Source organism: Aquarana catesbeiana, linkage group LG11 (assembly GCF_042186555.1).
Source record: "Aquarana catesbeiana isolate 2022-GZ linkage group LG11, ASM4218655v1, whole genome shotgun sequence".
NCBI classification, from domain to species: Eukaryota; Metazoa; Chordata; class Amphibia; order Anura; family Ranidae; genus Aquarana; species Aquarana catesbeiana.
In genome coordinates, this window is record NC_133334.1 from 51,866,457 (window position 1) to 51,886,452 (window position 19,996).

The following is a 19,996-nucleotide window of genomic DNA, read 5'->3' on the forward strand; positions in this document are numbered from 1 at the left end:
TGAGACCAAGATAAACTTATTGGTTCAGATGGTGTCAAGCGTGTGTGGTGGCAACTAACGACAAGTGTGTCTTGCCTACAGTCAAGCATGGTGGTGGGAGTGTCATGGTCTGGGGCTGCATGAGTGCTGCCGGCACTGGGGAGCTACAGTTCATTGAGGGAACCATGAATGCCAACATGTACTGTGACATACTGAAGCCCTCCCTTCAGAGATTGGGCCGCAGGGCGGTATTCCAACATAACGATCCCAACCACTCTCTTGCTAAAGATGCTGAGGGTAAAGGTGATGGACAGGCCAAGCATGTCTCCAGACCTAAACTCTATTGATCACCTGTGGGGCATCCTCAAACAAAAGGTGGAGATGGGGGAGCTCAAGTTCTCTAACATCCACCAGCTCGGAGGATGGAGGAGTGGAAGAGGACTCCAGTGGCAACCTGTGAAGCTCTGGGGAACTCAATTCCTAAGAGGTTTAATTAAGTCAGTGCTGGAAAATAAGGGTGGCTACACAAAATATTTACACTTTGGGCCCAATTTGGATATTTTTACTTAGGGGTGTACTCACTTTTGTTGCCAGCGGTTTAGACATTAATGGCTGTGTGTTGAGTTATTTTGAGGGGACAGCAAATTTACACGGTTATACAAGCTGTACACTCACTACTTTACATTGTCATTTCTTCAGTGTTGTCACTTGAAAGATATAATAAAATATTTACAAAAATGTGAGGAGTGTACTCACTTTTGTGAGATACTGTGTGTGTGTAGATAGATATATATAATGTGTGTGTATGTATGTATGTATGTATGTATATATATATATATGTGTATGTATGTGTATATATATGTATGTGTGTGTGTGTGTGTATATATATATATATATATATATATATATATATATATATATATATATATATATATATATATATATATATATAGAGAGAGAGAGATAGAGATATATATATAGATGTATAGTGTGTGTGTTTATAATTTTTTTTTTTTTTTTCCCTGGGAAATAAAGTGCAATTTAATTTTTCGTAAAAGTAAATTTGTCCTTTTTCAAGTAATTGTAAAGGCTAGTTTTTTTTTATTTATTTTTTAACAAACATGTCATACTTACCTCCACTGTGCTGTTCATTTTGCACAGAGTGGCCCTGATCATCCTCTTCTGGGGTCCCCCCGCAGCGCTATCAGATTCTCCCTGCATCGTATAACCCCCTAGGGGAAGAACTCTCCCGGGGGGTTACCTTGCGGGCGCGTTCTCGAGTCCAGCATTTGCATCCATAGATGCAGAATGCAGGACTCGGCCCCGCCCCCGGCGCCTGTGTCACTGGATTTGATTGACAGCAGCGGGAGCCAATGTCTGCGCTGCTATCAGTCTATCCAATCAAGAGCCGAGAACCCCTGGCAGAGGGACAGCGTGTCTCCGCCGAGGGATCAAAGGGCTCAGGTGAGTAAAACAGGGGGGCTGGGGGGCCGGTTACTGTCAGAAGTTTTTTCACCTTAATGCATAGGATAGGATGCATTAAGGTGAAACAACACAAGGGTTTACAACCCCTTTGAAGTCTGGATCGGCTGAGTGAGGTCAGCCGACAGTGAACATTAGCCCCCTCTGTTGGCTGAATATGGGTCACAGGAGTGCAGAACGAAGTGCACTCCTATGACCCACTGAAGTAGGACCAAAACAGCTTTGGCCCTACTTCTCCATTAAATACCTCCCCACTAACTGCTCTTTTGATCAACATACATTAAACTGGACTGAATAAATGGGAGTAATATCCTCCATATATTAATCACAATAAAATCTATCCAAAGTTTTTAGTCCAACAGCACAAACATTTAAGTGTAAGTTGTACCTGTTCTGAATATTTGCACAAAAGGTGGACAGTACCAACTACTTCATAAGAGCCAGAGATCCAGGAACGTCCCAAAGTGGGCTCAGCACTTTGCAAGAGGGCCAATGTATTTTGTTCTGTGAGTGAATGACCTGATAAATCCTCTCCTTACAGGTTTAAAAGATGAAAACCAAGATACAAGCGCCAAGCCGGGGCCTAAGAAATACTGCCGCAAAAAAAAGGCACCTCAAGAAGGACCAGAAGCTCCAGGGTGCAGCAATGGTAATAAGGCAGAATTAAATGGATGACCATTAGATGCATTTTTAAGTCCTGACTGAATGATGTGATAAATCCTCTCCTTACAGGTTTAAAACCTGAAAGTCAAGATAAGAGCGCCTTACCGGGGTCTAAGAAATACTGCCGGAAAAAAAAGGCTCCTCAAGAAGGACTAGAAGCTCCAGGGTGCAGCAATGGTAATAAGGCAGAATTATATGGATGACCATTGTATGCATTTTAAATCTGAGTGAATGATGTGATGAATCCTCTACTTTTATAGATTTGAAACATGGAAGCCAAGATACGAGTGCCGAGCCGGGGGCTAAGAAATGCAGAAAAAAAAAGGCCGCTCAAGAAGGACTGGAAGCTCCAGGGTGCAGCAATGGTAATAAGGCAGAGTTTTATGGATGACCATTGTATGTATTTAAAATCTGTGCCTAACGAAGTGCTGAATCCTCTCCTTTTATAGATTTAAAACATGAAAGCCGAGATACAAGCGCGGAGCCAGGGCCTAAGAAATGCTGCCGGAAGAAAAAGGCTCCTCAAGAAGGACTAGAAGCTCCAGGGTGCAGCAATGGTAATGAGCCAGAATTGTATAAAATGACCATCTTATACATTTATATTTATTTATTAATCTCTGAGTGAATTATGTGATGAATCCTCTCCTTACAGGTTTAAAACATGAGGACCAAGATACGAGTGCCGAGCCAGGGGCTAAGAAATGTGGCCGGAAAAAAAAAGCTACTCAAGAGGCACCAGAAGCTCCAGGGTGCAGTGCAGGTATTAAGGCATCATTATACAGATGACCATTGTATGCATTTTTATTCTGCGTAAATGATGCGATGAAACGTCTTCTTACAGGCCTAAAACATGAAGGCCAAGATACAAATGCCGAGCCGGGGTCTAAAAAAGTGGGGCGGAAAAAAAATGCTGCAAAAGAAGGACCAGAAGCTCCAGAGTACAATGCAGGTAAAAAGGCAGGATTATATGGATGACCATTGTATGCACTCTTGTTCTGTGATTTGATGCAATGAATCCTCTCCTTTATAGGTTTAAAACATAGTGACAGAGACATGAGCTCCGAACCGGGGTCTAAGAAATCCGTCCGAAAGAAAAATACTGCTCAAGAAGAACTGGGAGATCCACAGTGCAGTACAGGTAATTAGGCAGAATATCAAGGATGACCATTGTATGTATTTTTGCTCTAAGAATAAGTTATGTGATCAATATCCTCCTTACAGATTCAAAAGAAGACATTAAATTTAAGAAATTTGGAGACAAACGTAAAAACATCGTGCACTATCTGTACAAGAGTACGGTGGGCGGAAATGTTCGAGCAAAGGTAAGTTATCCATGGGTGTTGGCTTATCTTTGTTGTGTGCCAGGCTTGGTTCTTACATGTGTTTTTTCCCCACAGTGCCTCCAGACTCCATTCCTGTGCTCCTTGGCCTCCTACATTCTCTATCGGACCAACAGCCCCTTTGACAGGAGAGTCACGACACTTGAGTGGCACCCCGCTCACCCAAACACAGTGGCTGTGGGGTCTAAAGGAGGGGACATCATTTTATGGGACTATGAGGACCTGAACAGCACACTCATTCCTGGAGTAAGTACGATGAGTGAGGATGATGGGGATAAGAGGAGGCTGTAGTTCTCAAACTGTTAAAGCTATGAGTCTCACAATACTTGCAGTTTCCATAAGGGCCAATTCACACTGACTTGCGCTAAAATGTATGGAAAATGCATGTGCATCTCCATCCATTTTAGTCGTGTTTTAACGCGTCCTGACATCCGTTGACATGCACGCGCAGCGCTTATTAAAATTTTTTTTTCTGCATTTTACAGCTGCGCTAAAACGCAGATCAATGCACTAGTGTGAATTGGCCCTTAGGCTCCCGACTATGGAATGCAACTTTGACGCAACTTTGGCTGGGTGAGACTTGGATGCGACTTTGGCTTTGACATTCAGGTGCAACTTTCGTGCGACTTTTAAGCGAAATTACACCCCATTTAACATCCATGGCCCTACTGGTAGCTTATCGCTGTGCCAATCATCTTTCTAATTAAAAAAAAAAAAAGTGTTTTATATATATATATATATATATATATATATATATATATATATATATATAATATATTTATCAGTATCTCACAAAAGTGAGTACACCCCTTACATTTTTGTAAATATTTTATTCTATCTTTTCATGTGACCACACTGAAGAAATGACACTTTGCTACAATGTAAAGTAGTGAGTGTACAGCTTGTATAACAGTGTAAATTTGCTGTCCCCTCAAAATAAATCAACACACAGCCATTAATGTCTAAACCGCTGGCAACAAAAGTGAGTACACCCCTAAGTGAAAATGTCCAAATTGGGCCCAATTAGTCATTTTCCCTCCCGGGTGTCATGTGACTCGTTAGTGTTACAAGGTCTCAGGTGTGAATGGGGAGCAGGTGTGTTAAGTTTGGTGTTATCGCTCTCACTCTCTCATACTGGTCACTGGAAGTTTAACATGGCACCTCATGGCAATGAACTCTCTCTAAGGGTCTGAAAAAAAAGAATTGTTGCTCTACATAAAGATGGCCTAGGCTATAAGAAGATTGCCAAGAGCCTGAAACTGAGCTGCAGCACGGTGGCCAAGACCATACAGTGGTTTAACAGGACAGATTCCCCTCAGAACAGGCCTCACCATGGTCGACCGAAGAAGTTGAGTGCACGTGCTCAGCGTCATATCCAGAGGTTGTCTTTGGGAAATAGAGGTATGAGTGCTGCCAGCATTGCTGCAGAAGTTGAAGGGGTGGGGGGTAAGCCTGTCAGTGCTCAGACCATATGCTGCACACTGCATCAAATTGTCTGTCTGTATATGTGTGGCTGAGGGCCAGGGAAAGCTTTGGCTGTAGATAATTGGGCCCTTGTGCTTTCTGGCAGGCTCACACCTCTGGTTCAGATCTTGGTTTGAATACAGTTGAGAGAATAGGTGAAGGACCTCCGAGATGTATGGTGGTGGTTTTCCAGGGTGCATTAAAGTCTCTGCAATCTTGCAGAGGAAAAAAAAAAAAAATTAAAGCTGAATATTTCTTTGATGGGGGTACTTGCTGCTTGCATCTTATATTACCTTGAGTTGCAATTAAATATTCCATCTACCCTGCGATCACTGGTGAAATCTGGTTTTGCCCTGGTAGTCATACGTTTATTAAGTCCTATTTATTTTTTCTATTCAAAAGGACTTTACTTCAAGGGCCATTTACAAAGAGGGAATTGGGGACCCAACCCTGTTGTGGGTGGTGGGTACCAAATCTTGGTGATTTTTTGCTTTGACCATCACTCAATACAAGGCTTTTTGTTATTAGACAGTGGAGAGGTGGGTGGATATTGTCACAGTTCCCCCCCCCCCCCTCGGCCAGTCAGAGGAAGCCTTGTGTTCATTGATAAAAATCCATGGCTTCTGCATAGCAGAGAAGCACTCGGCCCACCTCTTTTTAAGTCCAGCAGCAGACGGGAAGTGACCCATACTGCTGCCAGAACACAGTGCTACATACTGTATGTAGCTAGTGCTACTACAGTCCATTATGGCACACAGAGCGGCCAGACTGGAAATAGCTTGTTTGGGCCAGCATGGACGAAACTATTGATTTAAAGCGAATTTAAAGGAGACGTTCACCTTTGGTAACATGTTACACCCATATTTAGGGTGTAACATGTTACCAAAGAGCACCAGCCCGCAACCCTTGATGTGTTAGTGGGCGGGGGATCTTCTCCCTGCACCTGCTATCACAATTTAATTGTGGGACTCCGCCCACATGGCTGCGTCATTCATTTACAGAGTTCTGTGAATGAATGAACTACAACTACCATCTGCCATTGCGGCAGACAGCTTGTAGTCCTCAATGAACTGTGAGGGCTCTGAATGTTCTTGTAGTTCATTGATCTTCCTGCTCTCTAGTAACTGTCTACCGGTACGGGAGTAAAAGTGGTCGCAGATTTGGTTGCATGGTGCATTGTACGGTTCCCTTCTGATCTTGAGAGCCATACTCATCATTATCATTCTATTTTCCAGATTGGAGCTGGTGGCTGTATTACAGGAATGAAATTCGACCCGTTCAACTCTAATCAGATCTATACGTCGTCTGTAGCGGGTAGCACAATCCTCCAAGATTTGAGTGGACGAACCGTACAGATGTATACAAACACCGAGGACTGGGCGTAAGTGGGGGTTGTAGGTAGGGCAGGGTAGGAGCCCCAATATAAAAACAAGGACTAAAAATACCAATCGAGTCTAATTCAACCTATATCTCATAGAATGCAATCAGGGCAAAGCAATTGGTTTGCCTTAATTCCCTTCACACCACCTTACCACTATATATATGTTTACCTTTTTTAATTTGATCTTACTCTGCTCCGTTTCTATGTTTCTTTATTTACATTTTTTTTATATTGCGTCCATTTCTATGTCACACCTGATTCTTCCAGACACTTCTGGTTATGCCTTTGGGGCACACAAACAGATTGATGGCGATGCCATAATCTAACCAATCACTTGGGCAAAGAGAGATCTTTCTATAATGTTAAAATTGCTGTCTTAACAATAAAAAATCTAAATCTGACCTGGTTATGTTTTTGTGTCCCACCAGCATGTGGTACTGCAGCCTGGATGTGTCTGCCAGTCGACAGAGCGTGGTAACCGGAGACAATGTGGGCAATGTGGTACTCCTGGAGACTTGTGGGAAGGAGGTAAGTGCTGTGTTTGGCCCATAAAAGTGCCTTAAAAACTTACAAAGCCAGACACATGGAGGAGCAGAGCAGATATGCAGGAACTAAAGCAAATATACTTTTCTCTCACAGCTGTTGTTGTGATTTCTACTCTCTGGTGACCAAAAGCAGAAGTGCAGCTGCTAAAGTTTGTATTCTGACCATATGGAAGCAGACTGTGCCCCCTACAAAAATGCAATGACTTCACAGGATTAACCTGTTCACGACATGCAATAGCCCGAATGACGGCTACAGTGCGACCGCCCTTTGCCTGGAGGCCATTATGTGATGTCCTCCTGTGCTCGCGCTTCCTCTGCGCCCCCTGCGGCGTGCATCGGCAGTGATCTGCTGCGTCTAGTCACTCAGGCGCGGTACCACATGATCAGTTGTGTCCAATCACAGCTTGAGAGGGGATTTAAGCCTAGTTGTTATCTTGGCTGAGATATCAGTTAGTTGTGAAGCAAGTGGGGGGTGGGGACAGAGGGAACTAAGTAAGATGGGATATGGAAGGGGGAAGGAGAGGAGGGGTGGGGTCAAAAGGAATGGGGGTCCCTAGAAAGGACCATGATCTGTATGTCTTGTGTAACCTGCAAGTCATGGCAATAGGAGTGAGTCATGGCAATAGGAGTGAAGTCAGGGGGTAGAAAGTGGGTAATCCAAGGTCTCCATAGTTTTTCGTAAGCAGAAACTTTGTCTAGGAGGACAGCCTCAATCTTGGCATTGACCATTGCTTGAGTGATTCTGTGCTTCATTGCCAATCTACATAGAGAAAGGGGTTTTCTAGGCTTTGGCAATGGTCTGCTTGGCTGCTGTAGTGATGAATAAGAGGGTACCTGAGATGATCAGAGATTGCAGACATGGTACAAGAGATGCCCAGCAAATGCCCACATCCTCCAGCAGACATGTCACCACATTTCTCGGAATGCCCCCCCAGTGTGAGGAGGGAGCTCTGATCCTCTGAGAACCCAGCACAGCCTGCCATGTTCGCCCACCCAGGTGACGTCGCTAGCCGGGCCCCCTGATACTGCTCTCTGCCCTCCTGTCACAGCACACAGGCCGCTACTACCCACGTCCAGCCTGGACCCTCCTTGCACGGTGCACAGGCAGGGTGGGGAAGAGTGTGGGATCTCTCTGTGATGCGGTGTGTGACATTCAGGATGGGTGATTGGCAACACTGTTTGGTGCACCCCTTTGCCTGAGCTCGTGGCGCCTGTGCACCCACCAAGGATCGGCCCTGCAACACCTTTTTCCTTATTGAGCTGAAACTGTAACTTTTACTAGACATTGTCGCACTGTACTATGCAGTTTTACAGTACTTAGTATTGACATCGTATTTTATATAAAGAATATACAAAAAAAAGTCCAACTGTACCAGGTAACTGTGTATCCGACCAGGGCCTTATTAACTACTTAGGTCTGGGCCTATTTATCAGACTCTGTGTTTACAAGTTAAAATCCTGTTTTGTTTTTTTTTTTGCTAGAAAATTACTTAGAACTCCCAAAATGTGTGTGTGTGTGTGTGTGTGTGTGTATATATATATATATATATATATATATATATATATATATATATATATATATATATATATATATATATATATATATCTATAGATAGATATATATATATCTCTTATTTAAATTTTTTTCAGACACCCTAGGGAATAAAAAGAAAGAGAACGTTGCGCCAAGTAAATTGATTCCCAACATGTCACGCTTCAAAATTGTTCCCGCTCCTGGAATGGCGACAACATTTTACCCTTAAAAATCTCCATAGGCAACGTTTAAAAATTTCTACAGGTTACCAGTTTTGAGTTAGAGGAGGTCTAGGGCTAGAATTATTGCTCTCACTCCAACGATCACGGCGATACCTCACATGTGTGGCTTGAACACCGTTTTCAAATGCGGGCGTGACTTGCGTATGCGTTTGCTTCTGTGCGCGGCGGGACAGGGCGCTTTTACATTTTTTTTATTTATCTAAATTTTTGATTTTGACACTGTCCCTTTTTAAAAAAAATAATAATTTTGGGTCACTTTTATTCCTATTACAAGGAGTGTAAACATCCCTTGTAATAGAAAAAACATGACAGGACCTCTTAAATATGAGATCTGGGGTCAGATCTCATATTTACAATAAAATAATAAATAACAAAGTCATTTGGAATTTTTTTTTTTTCAAATTCCCCTTTTAAGAGCATTGGGCAGAAGTGATGTTTGACATTGCTTCCGCCCTCCAATGCTATGGAGCAGAGTGGGGGCCATCTTCCCCTCACTCGGCATCCAGGCTCAGAGGAGAGCGGACGCGATCGTCTCCTCCGCTTCCGATGGCTCCGGTACTCAGCGCAGGCGTGCGGAGCGTGGTGGGAGGGGGCCCTCTCCCGCCCCTGATAAAAGTGATCTTGTGGCGAATCCGCCGCTGAGACCACTTTTATCTAAAAGCGGACCGCCAGCTGAAGAAGAAGAAGATGATGATGCAGCACATAATCCCGACTTCCCAAGTCTGGATCCGCCAGCTGCCTTGATTGATGGCAGTCTCAGTGTCTCAGCGAGCCGCTCCCCGCCCCTCCACACCTCAGCGCTCCAATGAGCATGGAGAAGCAGAGAGGAGAGATGTTGACAGTCAGCAGCTCTCCGCTCGGGGAGGAGTGAGAAACGAGACATCGGCGATGTTCGGTGGCTCGGTTCTCAGTGCAGAGACACCGGGGGACAGATGCAGAATCGGTCTGATGCTGCATCCACCTAGGTAAGTATGAATCTCTAATAGAAAAAAAAAAAAAAAACACTTCTCTTTTAACGTGCTTCACAAATTAAAATTTGCTTAGTCATAATCTGAGTTGCAGGCAGGTTTGCAGAACATCAGGCCACTTTGTGGGGGAGGGGTGTGAGGTCAAGGGAAGTAGTCTGCCGTGTGTATGAACTGCTTCACCTCCTATCTCTGGGCAGGAAGGACCCTTTTAACACCTTCTTAATATGCAGCAGATGTGACACAGTGGTGGAGGGTGCAGGACATCACATCAGCAGGACTCTTACAGTATATATTAAATGTGTGCTATAGAGTCTATGGTGCATGTATGTGTCATATGCTGGTGTCTGCCAGAGAGGAGAGTAAATACAAACTTCAAACTAACCTCCATACTAACACATACCCCAACCTCTCACAAACCTTTCCCCTATGTCTTCACCCTTCAACTGATCCCAACAATAAACCTTAACAATTAAACCAGAATTATACCCAAAACCTTAAATGTATTATATTGTAGCTGACCAGTCCTTAGATGAGGTGGCTGCATCAGTTTTTTTTTTGGCCTTTTCCCTGGCGATCTGGCCAGCAACACACCTCCTGTATTAGAGTGAGAGAACTCTGGAGGAACATGCACAGGAGACACAGCAGCATTGTCAGTCGGTGGAGGTTGTAGTGTAGGATGTACTAGCAAATTTAGAACCACTAACAAACTGAAAGGGGTTGTAAAGATTCCTTTGTTTGATTTAAAAAAAAAAAAATGTCATACTTACCTCCGGTGTGCAGTTGATTTTGCACAGAGTGGCCCCGATCCTCTTCTTTTTTGGGTTCCCTCTGCAGCGCTCCTGGCTCCTCCTCTTCTCGATTGCTCCATCGGAGAAGCGCTCTTCTTTGGGACTCTGTGGACACACACAGCAGGACTCGGCTCCGCCCCCTGGCACCCACGTCATTGGATTTGATTGACAGCAGCGGGAGCCAATGGCTCCACTTCTATCAATCTATCCAATCAGGACATGAGACACCAGCCGGAGCTGGTGTGCTCGTTCCTTTCGCGGGAATGGGGGGGCTCAGGGGCGCTGCTGCACTAAAGAAGATTTTTCACCTTCATGCATAGAAAGGTGAAAAACGCCAAGGGTTTACAACCCCTTGAAGCCAGACTCCTAGCTCACAACTTCAAAGCAAACTTTTTTTTTTTTTTTTTTTTCCCGTTTTGGGATAAATGTTTTGCATGAATAAATAAAAGCTGGTTTAATCACCCCTGGCAGTGTTAAAGCGGAGTGCCACCCAAAAGTGGAACTTCCTCTCATCTGATTCCCCCCCCCCGAAAGGTGCCAATTGTGGCACCGGAGGGGGGTGCAGATACCTGTCTACTACAGGTATTTACACCCACTTCCTGGAATAGACTCCCATGGAAGTCACGCCCCTTCCCGCACCCCCAACCCCCCGCGGTCTCCTGGGAAACACACAGGTCCCAGGAGATAGCGGGGACCACTTAGGACGCGCAGCGCGACTCGCGCATGCGCAGTATGGTACCTGGATGTGAAGCCGCAACACTTCACTTCCTGATTCCCTAACAGAGAATGGCGGCGGCAGCAGCCGAGAGCCGAGCGATTGATCGTCTTCGGCTGCCGGACCCCAGGACAGGTAAGTGTCCATTTATTAAAAGTCAGCTGCTGCAGTATTTGTAGCTGCTGGCTTTTAATATTTTTTTTTTTTTTTAGGTGGACTCCCTCTTTAAGTGGTTTGGCCCATCCATGTAAACTGATGCATTCTGTTGGAGAGCTTGTATTGAAAAAAACAACAGACTTGCTGGCTGGTTTACTAGATAAAATAGCAGGTTACAAGAGGCTGATAACAGGCAGATTTAGGTACTTGCACTAGTTGCATTAAAAAAATACAGGGAATGATTTATTGATTAATAGAAAACTCTATTTACTTGCTTCTTTTATATGCGCCCTCACCATTTTGTTAACCCTTTTTAAAATTTAACCAGGATAAGTGTACTTGCCTAGCTTAAATATTTATGAACAAATATTCATTCTGGCATACAAAAGAATTGATCTCTTTTAAATTTACTTACTTTTTAACCTTCCTCATAAGTACAGCAGTAAATCAAGGTTGTAAGCTCTTACAAGCAGAGCTCTCTGATTTCTACTGTATTAAAGTGTACTACAGTTGTGCTGTCTACCATCAAGTTATAAAGCACTTTGTAAACTGTGGGTGCTATAAGTCCTGTATAAGAATAATGTGTCCATACCTTCTAAAGAGGATGCATGTTATCCTGATCCTTGACCCCACCCGAAACAGTAAGGGCCCTTTCACACTGGGGCGGGGGCGGCATCGGCGGTAAAGCGCCGCTATTGTAAGCGGCGCTTTACCGTCGGTATTCGGCCACTAGCGGGGTGGTTTTACCCCCGCTAGCAGCCGAGAAAGGGTTAAAAACCACCACAAAGCGCCTCTGCAGAGGCGCTTTGCTGGCGGTATAGCCACGCTGTCCCATTGATTTCAATGGGCAGGAGCGGTGAAGGAGCGGTATATACACCGCTCCGAAGATGCTGCTAGCAGGACTTTTTTTCCCGTCCTGCTAGCGCACCTCTCCAGTGTGAAAGTCCTCGGGGCTTTCACACTGGAGACAAAGCAGCGGCACTTTCGGGTCGGTTTGCAGGCGCTATTATTAGCGCAATAGCGCCTGCAAACCGCCCCAGTGTGAAAGGGCCCTAACACAATGACCACAACTAATGTAAACTGCAAGTTCCAAACAAACAAGAGTAAGATGGAAAATGAAAGGCTTGAGAGATCAGAGGACATTACAAAAAAGGCAGAAACATGCAGTAAGAAACAGTTTGATAAAAAATAGATCACAGAGACATTAGGTGGTGGAGGTGTATGGACTATTTTGTAGAATAATGCCCCGTACACACAGTCGGACATTGATCGGACATTCCGACAACAAAATCCTAGGATTTTTTCCGACGGATGTTGGCTCAAACTTGTCTTGCATACACACGGTCACACAAAGTTGTCGGAAAATCCGATCCTTCTGAACGCGGTGACGTAAAACACGTACGTCGGGACTATAAACGGGGCAGTAGCCAATAGCTTTCATCTCTTTATTTATTCTGAGCATGCGTGGCACTTTGTGCGTCGGATTTGTGTACACACGATCGGAATTTCCGACAACGGATTTTGTCGTCGGAAAATTTTATATCCTGCTCTCAAACTTTGTGTGTCGGAAAATCCGATGGAAAATGTGTGATGGAGCCTACACACGGTCGGAATTTCCGACAACAGGGTCCTATCACACATTTTCCATCGGAAAATTCGACCGTGTGTACGGGGCATTAGGATAACATTTACTGATCAGCTTTTAGGTTTTGGCCCTTTGGACTCTCTCCTCTTCCATTGCACTAGAAGTCCTATAGCCTGGTATAAAAACTCTGACACTTCTGTCCTTTTTAAATGCAGCAAAAATGCCTCATCCCCAACTACTGGGGGCATGATATGTCTCCAATGCTATAGCTGACTAGACAAATTTTATTTAGGAACATTTTTGTTCGATTTTCTAATCATTAATGGGGTCAAACCAACATCTGTTTTTTTGAAAATTCGAAGGAGCAGGGTGGAAACATATTATCTCGAATGAATTTCTAACCAAGAATGTGGCTTTTGTGCAGGAAATTGCATTCATTCCAAAATTAAAAGTTCAAGGCAAACAAAATGTTGACGTACAAATGACATTTGTCAAGTCACCAAATGTACTGAGAAATTCCAAATCGGCAGGTAAGGCGCATTTTATTGCAGAAAAGTTTCTTCTGCAATGAAAGACGTGCCTGCTCACTTATTGTCAGAGTGTAAATTTAGTTCCGCTTTGAGAAGTGGTTATTGCAGATAGGACAATGCAACCTCTTGATCACGTATTACAATTATTATTATACAGGATTTATATAGCGCCAGCCGTTTGCACAGTTTTTTACAAAATGAAGGCAGACAGCCCCTTTCACACATGCGGACCATTTGTCCATTTTTCATCCATCCATTGACCAATGAAAAATGGACATCAATGCATCTCAATGTAAAAACGGATGTAAATGGATGATCATTGCTTCCGTCAACATCCATTTTTTTGGAACGGATCAAAGCTGTATTTTTCTTCTGTTTTAAAAAAATGGATCTGAGGAAAAAAAAAAAAAACAGACAAATGGTCTGTTTTGCATGAAAGAATATCTCCAGGACTCAAGTGGATAACCACTTAAGGACCAGGCCTATCTTTCAGACTCTGTGTTTACAAGTTAAAATCTTCTTTTTTTTTTTTTTTTTTCTTGCTAGAAAATTATTCAGAGCCCTCAAACATTATATATATATATATATATATATATATATATATATATATATATATATATATATATATATATATATATATATATATATATATATATATATATATAATTTTTTTTTCTCTAACACCCTAGAGACTAAAATGGCGGTTGTTGCAATTCTTTGTCACACCGTATTTGCCGAGCCGTATTACAAGCGCACTTTTCTTTGGGAAAAAATACACTTTTTTGACTTAAAAGAAAACAACGGTAAAGTTAGCCCATTTTTTTTATTTTTTTTATATATTGTGAAAGGTAATGTTACGCCGAGTAAATTGATACTCAACATGTCACGCTTCAAAATTGCGCCCGCTACCCTTAAAAATCTTCATAGGCAACGTTTAGTCTGCCACTTCTTTCTCCGTGGAGCTCTTCCTTCTCTTCATCCCTCGCATTGCCTCCTGGGAAATGGGGCGCGCTGTCTTCTAGGACCTGTGTGTGTGTCAGACGCCCATTCACAAAGCGTTGCGCGACTCGCACATGCGCAGTAGGAAACGGGCAGTGAAGCAAGGCTCCACTGCCTGTTTCCCTTTGTTAGGATGGCGGCGCCTGCACCCGATCCGATGGACGGATTGGCCTCGGGGGGGGAGGGGGCGACATCGCGGGCTCCCTGGATAGGTAGATGTCCTTATTAAAAGTCAGCAGCTACAGTGTTTGTAGCTGCTGACTTTAAAAAAAAAAAATCATGGCTGGAACACCTCTTTAACATTAGAACAATGCAACCCCATAATTGTGGTAACACCCATATCGCATTTAACCGCTTCAGCCCTGGAAGATTTTACCCCCTTCCTGACCAGAGCGTTTTTTGCGATTCGGCACTGCGTCGCTTTAACTGACAATTGCGCGGTCGTGCGACGTGGCTCCCAAACAAAATTGATGTACTTTTTTTCCCACAAATAGAGCTTTCTTTTGGTGGTATTTGATCACCTCTGCGATTTTTTTTTTTTTTTGTGCTATAAACAAAATAAGAGCAACAATTTTGAAAAAAACGCATTATTTTTTACATTTTGCTATAATAAATATCCCCCAAAAATATATAAAAAAACATTTTTTTTTCCTCAGTTTAGGCCGATACGTATTCTTCTACATATTTTTGGTAAAGATCGCAATAAGCGTTTATTGATTTGGTTTGCGCAAAAGTTATAGCGTTTACTAAATAGGGGATAGTTTTATGGCATTTTTATTAATAATTTTTTTTTTTACTAGTAATGGCAGTGATCAGCGATTTTTATTGTGACTGCGATGTTATGGCAGACATGTCGGACATTTTTGACACATTTTTGGGACCATTGTCATTTATACAGCGATCAGTGCAATTAAAAATGCATTGATAACTGTGTAAATGACACTGGCAGTGAAGGGGTTAAGTGTGTCCTAGGGGAGTGATTCTAACTGTAGGGGGATGGGCTAGCAGTGTCATTACTCTGATCACTGCTCCCGATGACAGGAAGCTGTGTTCAGTGACACTTGTCACTAGGCAGAACGGGGAGATGCTGTTTACATCAGCATCTCCCCGTTCGTCCTCTCCATGAGGCGATTGCGGGTATCTCCGCGGCGATCGAGTCCGCGTGACCCGACTCACGAAGCTCCCGGCCGGCACGCAATGGCACAGCGGGGAATTCAAATGGATGTACAGGTACGCCCATTTGCCCAGCCGTGCCATTCTGCCGACGTACATCGGCGTGCGCCGATTGGGAACCGGTTAAGCATGCTGGTTAGTCAATTTTTTTTTTTTCAATATAACAAACATGTTATAGTTACCTGCTCTGTTTCAGTGGATTTGCAGCCCGGATCCTTCTCTTCTCGGGTGCCTCTTCGATGCTCCTGGCCCCTCCCTCCTGTTGAGTGCCCCCACAGCAATCAGCTAGCTATGGGGGCACCCGAGTCGACCCGCAGCTCTGTGTGTCCATTCAGACACGGAGCCCCTGCCCGGCCATGCCCCCTCTCGCTCCTCATTGGCTCAGTGACTTTGACAGCTTTGGGAGCCAACGGCGCTTCTCTGCTGTCCCAGCCAATGAGGAGGGAGAGTCCCGGACAGCTGAGTCTCTCGTGCAATATCGCTGGATCAGAGGGGGCTCAGGTAAGTATTAGGGGGGGGCTGTTGCACACAGAAGGTTTTTTATCTTAATGTTTAGAATGCATTAATATAAAAAAAGCTTCTGCCTTTACAACCACTTTTAGATCATGTTGAATTTTGTGCATTATAATTTGTGAGCTCCCTCCTGACCTTTTATCTTTCTTTAATGGTGTTACATTTTCTTGGTCCGTATTGTTGGTGTATCTAAACCCAAAGACAAAATTTTATAAATAAAATGAATTACTAAAATGTTTTTGGCCTAACCATTAAAAACAAATGCATCCACCACCTCACGAGTGGTGAGTTGCAATATATAACATTTCGTGTTTTTTGGGTTTATATAAATGTAGCGTGTGTTTGTTTGTTGTTCTATTTAAAAAAAAAAAAAAAAAAAAAGATTTTGCTCTTTTCAGCTATTCTTATACTCTTTCCCCTCCTTCCCTGGTCACTATCCTTTTTACGATCCCTTTTTGCATACTGTATTTATTGGCGTATAACACTCACTTTTTCACCATGAAAATTGGGTGCAAATAGCGTGTGCGTGTTATACGCCAATACTTCAATTTTAACTGCCTCGGAGGGGACTGGGAAGGGGGGGGACGATCGCCATCAGATTACATACAGTGAGAAACTCCTGTTTACTTGGCGGCCTCTGTAATAGGAAGTCCCGTCTCCTGGGCCACCATTGGACCATTGTTCTGTCTATCATAGGAGATTCTCACTGTATGTAATCTGTCTGCACTCGTCCCGCCCCCCTCCCTATCCTCTCTAGGCTGCAGATGGGCATCGATCAGGCTGCACTGATGGTAATGGTGAGGCTGTTGCATTGATGGCACTTGTGAGGCTGCATTGATGGCATTGGTGAGGCTGCAGATGGGCACTGACCCTTATTTTGCTTCATAGTTCCTTATTTAAAATTTAAGTTTTTTTCCTGAAACTTCTCTCTTAAAATGAATGTGCGTGTTATACGCCGATAAATACGGTAATTGTTTTGGATGATCATTCAGGCTGGGTTCACACTGCAGCACGGAGCGGCTCACAGCAAGGATTCGGTGCGTCCCCGTTCACCGTTTCTAGTCCGACTTCAATCTGAATTTTTGGCTGAATTCAGACCAGAAGACGCTCAGGACTCCTGTGCGATTTGCTCTGGAGCTGCTCCGTAGATATATGAACCAGCTCCAATGAGGTCTGGTCACAGTCTCCTGACATGCGAATTGGATGCGGTGAAACACCCCTACCAATTCACAATAATGTGAACCCAGCCTAAAGCAAAAAAAAAAAAAAAAAAGTTGGTGGGAAATTCACATGCAGGCTTTCTGTGTCTAATCCGAAAAACAAAATTGTAAAATATTGCATTTTACCAGTCCTTAGTTGTGGTGGCTGCATGACTTTTCAGGCTAAGTACAATCTTAACAAGAACTAAAAAATATTGATCTTGCCAGAAATGCAGTAGAAACTATCAGTCCCATCAATCCACCATATAGTGGAGATGAACAAAGCCAGACATATCTTAAAGCGGTTTTCCGCCCCCCCCCCCAAAAAATAAAAAATTAAAAGCCAGCAGCTACACATACTGCAGCTGCTGGCTTTTAACAATCGGACACTTACCTGTCCTGGAGTCCCGTGATGTCGGCACCACAGCTGATGTTTCTATCAGCTGTCGGATGCTATCGCCGTTATTGCGGGTAAGGGTACCCGGCAGTGTAGCCTTAAGGCTTCACACCGGGAACCCTACTGCACATGCGCAAAGCCCCACTTCTCTCTCCTACTGGCCCGGAGACAGGGGGGCCTGCAGTGATGTCGCGGGCCGGGGCCCTGACTCCGAGAAGTGGGAATAGGATACCTGGTATCCTGCCCCCCCCCCCCCCTGAAAGGTGCCAATTGTGACAACAGAGGGGGAGAGGAGACAAATGAGTGGAAGTTCCACTTTTGGGTGGAACTGCGCTTTAAGTCCAGCCTGTGTAACAACCAAGGCTCCCTCCATAGATGTGTAGTGTGAGTGTAGCCATCCAGGGACTTGAAATGTGCTTTACCAGGTAAAAATAAATGAAAAACAGCCTCAAAAATGAAAACAAATGCAGCCGGCTTTTTTCCTCATTTTCACCTTGTGATCCTGCCAGTAATGCAGTTACTGTTCTAGGGAGACTACTCTCACTCATTGCACTGTATCAATGGAGGAGCAGCATGGTGCATGTGATTTTCGTTAGGGAAATTACATTCATTCCAAAATTGAATGTTAGTGCAAACAAAATTTTGAAGTACAATCCAATTATATTCATCAGGTCATCGAATGTACTGAGAATTTTCTTACGTACCCTTGATTGAACATTGATTAGTATGCGGCCAGCACAAGCCTTTAGGTAAATAGCCTTTAAAATATAGACAATTGAAAAAGGGCTAATTGGCTCTCTTTTCTGCCCATTTATTTGTTAATCTTTAGTTCTTCTCGTTAAAATGCCATAAAACCTTGGTGATTAACAAATACATGGGCAGAGCAGAGAGACCATGGGATCTTTTATTTACAATCAGTAGTTTAAAGGGCAGTTTAAATAAATTTGCCTCTCCAAAAAAAAAAGGTGACACTTCCTCCCATTCAAATGTAATTAAACCCTTTGTCTTTGAAGAGGTGTATTTGAGTAAACGGTCCTTTAAATATTGTCTGTAAATAAGTCCTTTGTGTGTTTGCGTCTCTCTGTTCTGCCCATTTATAAGTTAATGCTTTAGTGTAAGTACATTAACATAGTGTATTTAAGCCTAATACACATGGATTGAATGTCGGGTGGCATCGGCTGACTTCCGTCAAAGGGTTATGAACGAAAAAGGTCTGCTGATCAGCGATCTCAGCCAAAGGCTTAGAGCGCCTACCGGTTTGTTCTGACGGGGGGGAGGTCCTGTCACCCAATAGAGCAGCAGAAGAGTTCGCTGTACTGACATCAGATAGTTAGTACAGCAGCCCCTACCTGAGCTGTCAGGTTTTTTTTTTCATTCAACTACAAAAAAAACGAATGGTGTGTATTAGGCTTAAAGCGGCGTTCCGCCCAAAAAAAACAAAAAAAAAAAAAAAAAAATGAAAAGCCAGCAGCTACTCATACTGCAGCTGCTGGCTTTTAACAATCGGACACTTACCTGTCCTGGAGTCCCGCATTGTCGGCGCCGCAGCTGATGTTTCTGTCAGCTGTCGGGTGCTGCCACCGCCGTTGCGGGTAAGGATAGCCGGCAGTGTAGCCTTATGGAACCTTCTGCGCATGTGCGAGGCCCCACTCTTCCCTCCTACTGGCAGCCCCGCGGTGATGTCACGGGCCACGGCCCAGACTCCCGGAAGTGGGAACAGGTATCCTGTCCCCCCCCCCCCCGACAGGTGCCAATTGTTGTGGCACCGGAGGGGGAGAGGAGACAAATGAGAGGAAGTTCACTTTTGGGTGGAACTCCGCTTTAAGTCTAATTTGCTATTAATTTTACAACGAATGTCGAAATGGCTCGAATTTTGATAGGTTCTGTTTAATCAGCCTAAATTCGACCTGGCTTCAGACTTAGATTTGGAAATCAAAGGAGTTGGGCAGAATATTCTCTGTTTGGGCTTTCTGTCTGCCACGGCAAGCAGCTGTCTGAATATAATATCCAACAGGAAAGACTTCTCCATCCATTTTGTTTAGCATGGATGGGGCCTTTACATCTTAAAAGAGAAGTATGGGATTCTCATCTCTTGCAGATTTATACTTACCTAGGTGGATGCAGCATTGGTCCAATGCTGCATGTGGCGCCCCTGTATTGAAAACCCAGCAGTCGAACATCGTAGATCACTCGGTTTTTAGAGCTCCGTGAGCAGAGAGCTGCAAACTGTCAGGCACAGCTCTCTGCTCATCTCCCCACTCACTCACCGGAGCGCTGGGCTATGGCGGGGTGGGGGGCGCGGCGCCCATCTCAGGTTTTTCAGCGGCTCGCTGAGAGGCTGAG

General features: G+C 44.0%; 1 protein-coding gene across 1 annotated transcript in view; it reads left to right on the forward strand.

The window, feature by feature from the left end:
* DDB2 (damage specific DNA binding protein 2) overlaps nucleotides 1-19,996 on the forward strand; it is a 63,244-nt gene that overhangs the window by 23,469 nt on the left and 19,779 nt on the right. Inside the window, exons 9-19 of the mRNA XM_073604351.1 lie at nucleotides 2,003-2,110; nucleotides 2,194-2,301; nucleotides 2,385-2,489; nucleotides 2,574-2,681; nucleotides 2,777-2,884; nucleotides 2,966-3,073; nucleotides 3,155-3,262; nucleotides 3,346-3,446; nucleotides 3,522-3,710; nucleotides 6,164-6,309; nucleotides 6,738-6,837. Of these exons, the coding sequence (XP_073460452.1) occupies nucleotides 2,003-2,110; nucleotides 2,194-2,301; nucleotides 2,385-2,489; nucleotides 2,574-2,681; nucleotides 2,777-2,884; nucleotides 2,966-3,073; nucleotides 3,155-3,262; nucleotides 3,346-3,446; nucleotides 3,522-3,710; nucleotides 6,164-6,309; nucleotides 6,738-6,837 (1,289 nt within the window). The remainder of the gene's footprint in view (nucleotides 1-2,002; nucleotides 2,111-2,193; nucleotides 2,302-2,384; nucleotides 2,490-2,573; nucleotides 2,682-2,776; nucleotides 2,885-2,965; nucleotides 3,074-3,154; nucleotides 3,263-3,345; nucleotides 3,447-3,521; nucleotides 3,711-6,163; nucleotides 6,310-6,737; nucleotides 6,838-19,996) is intronic.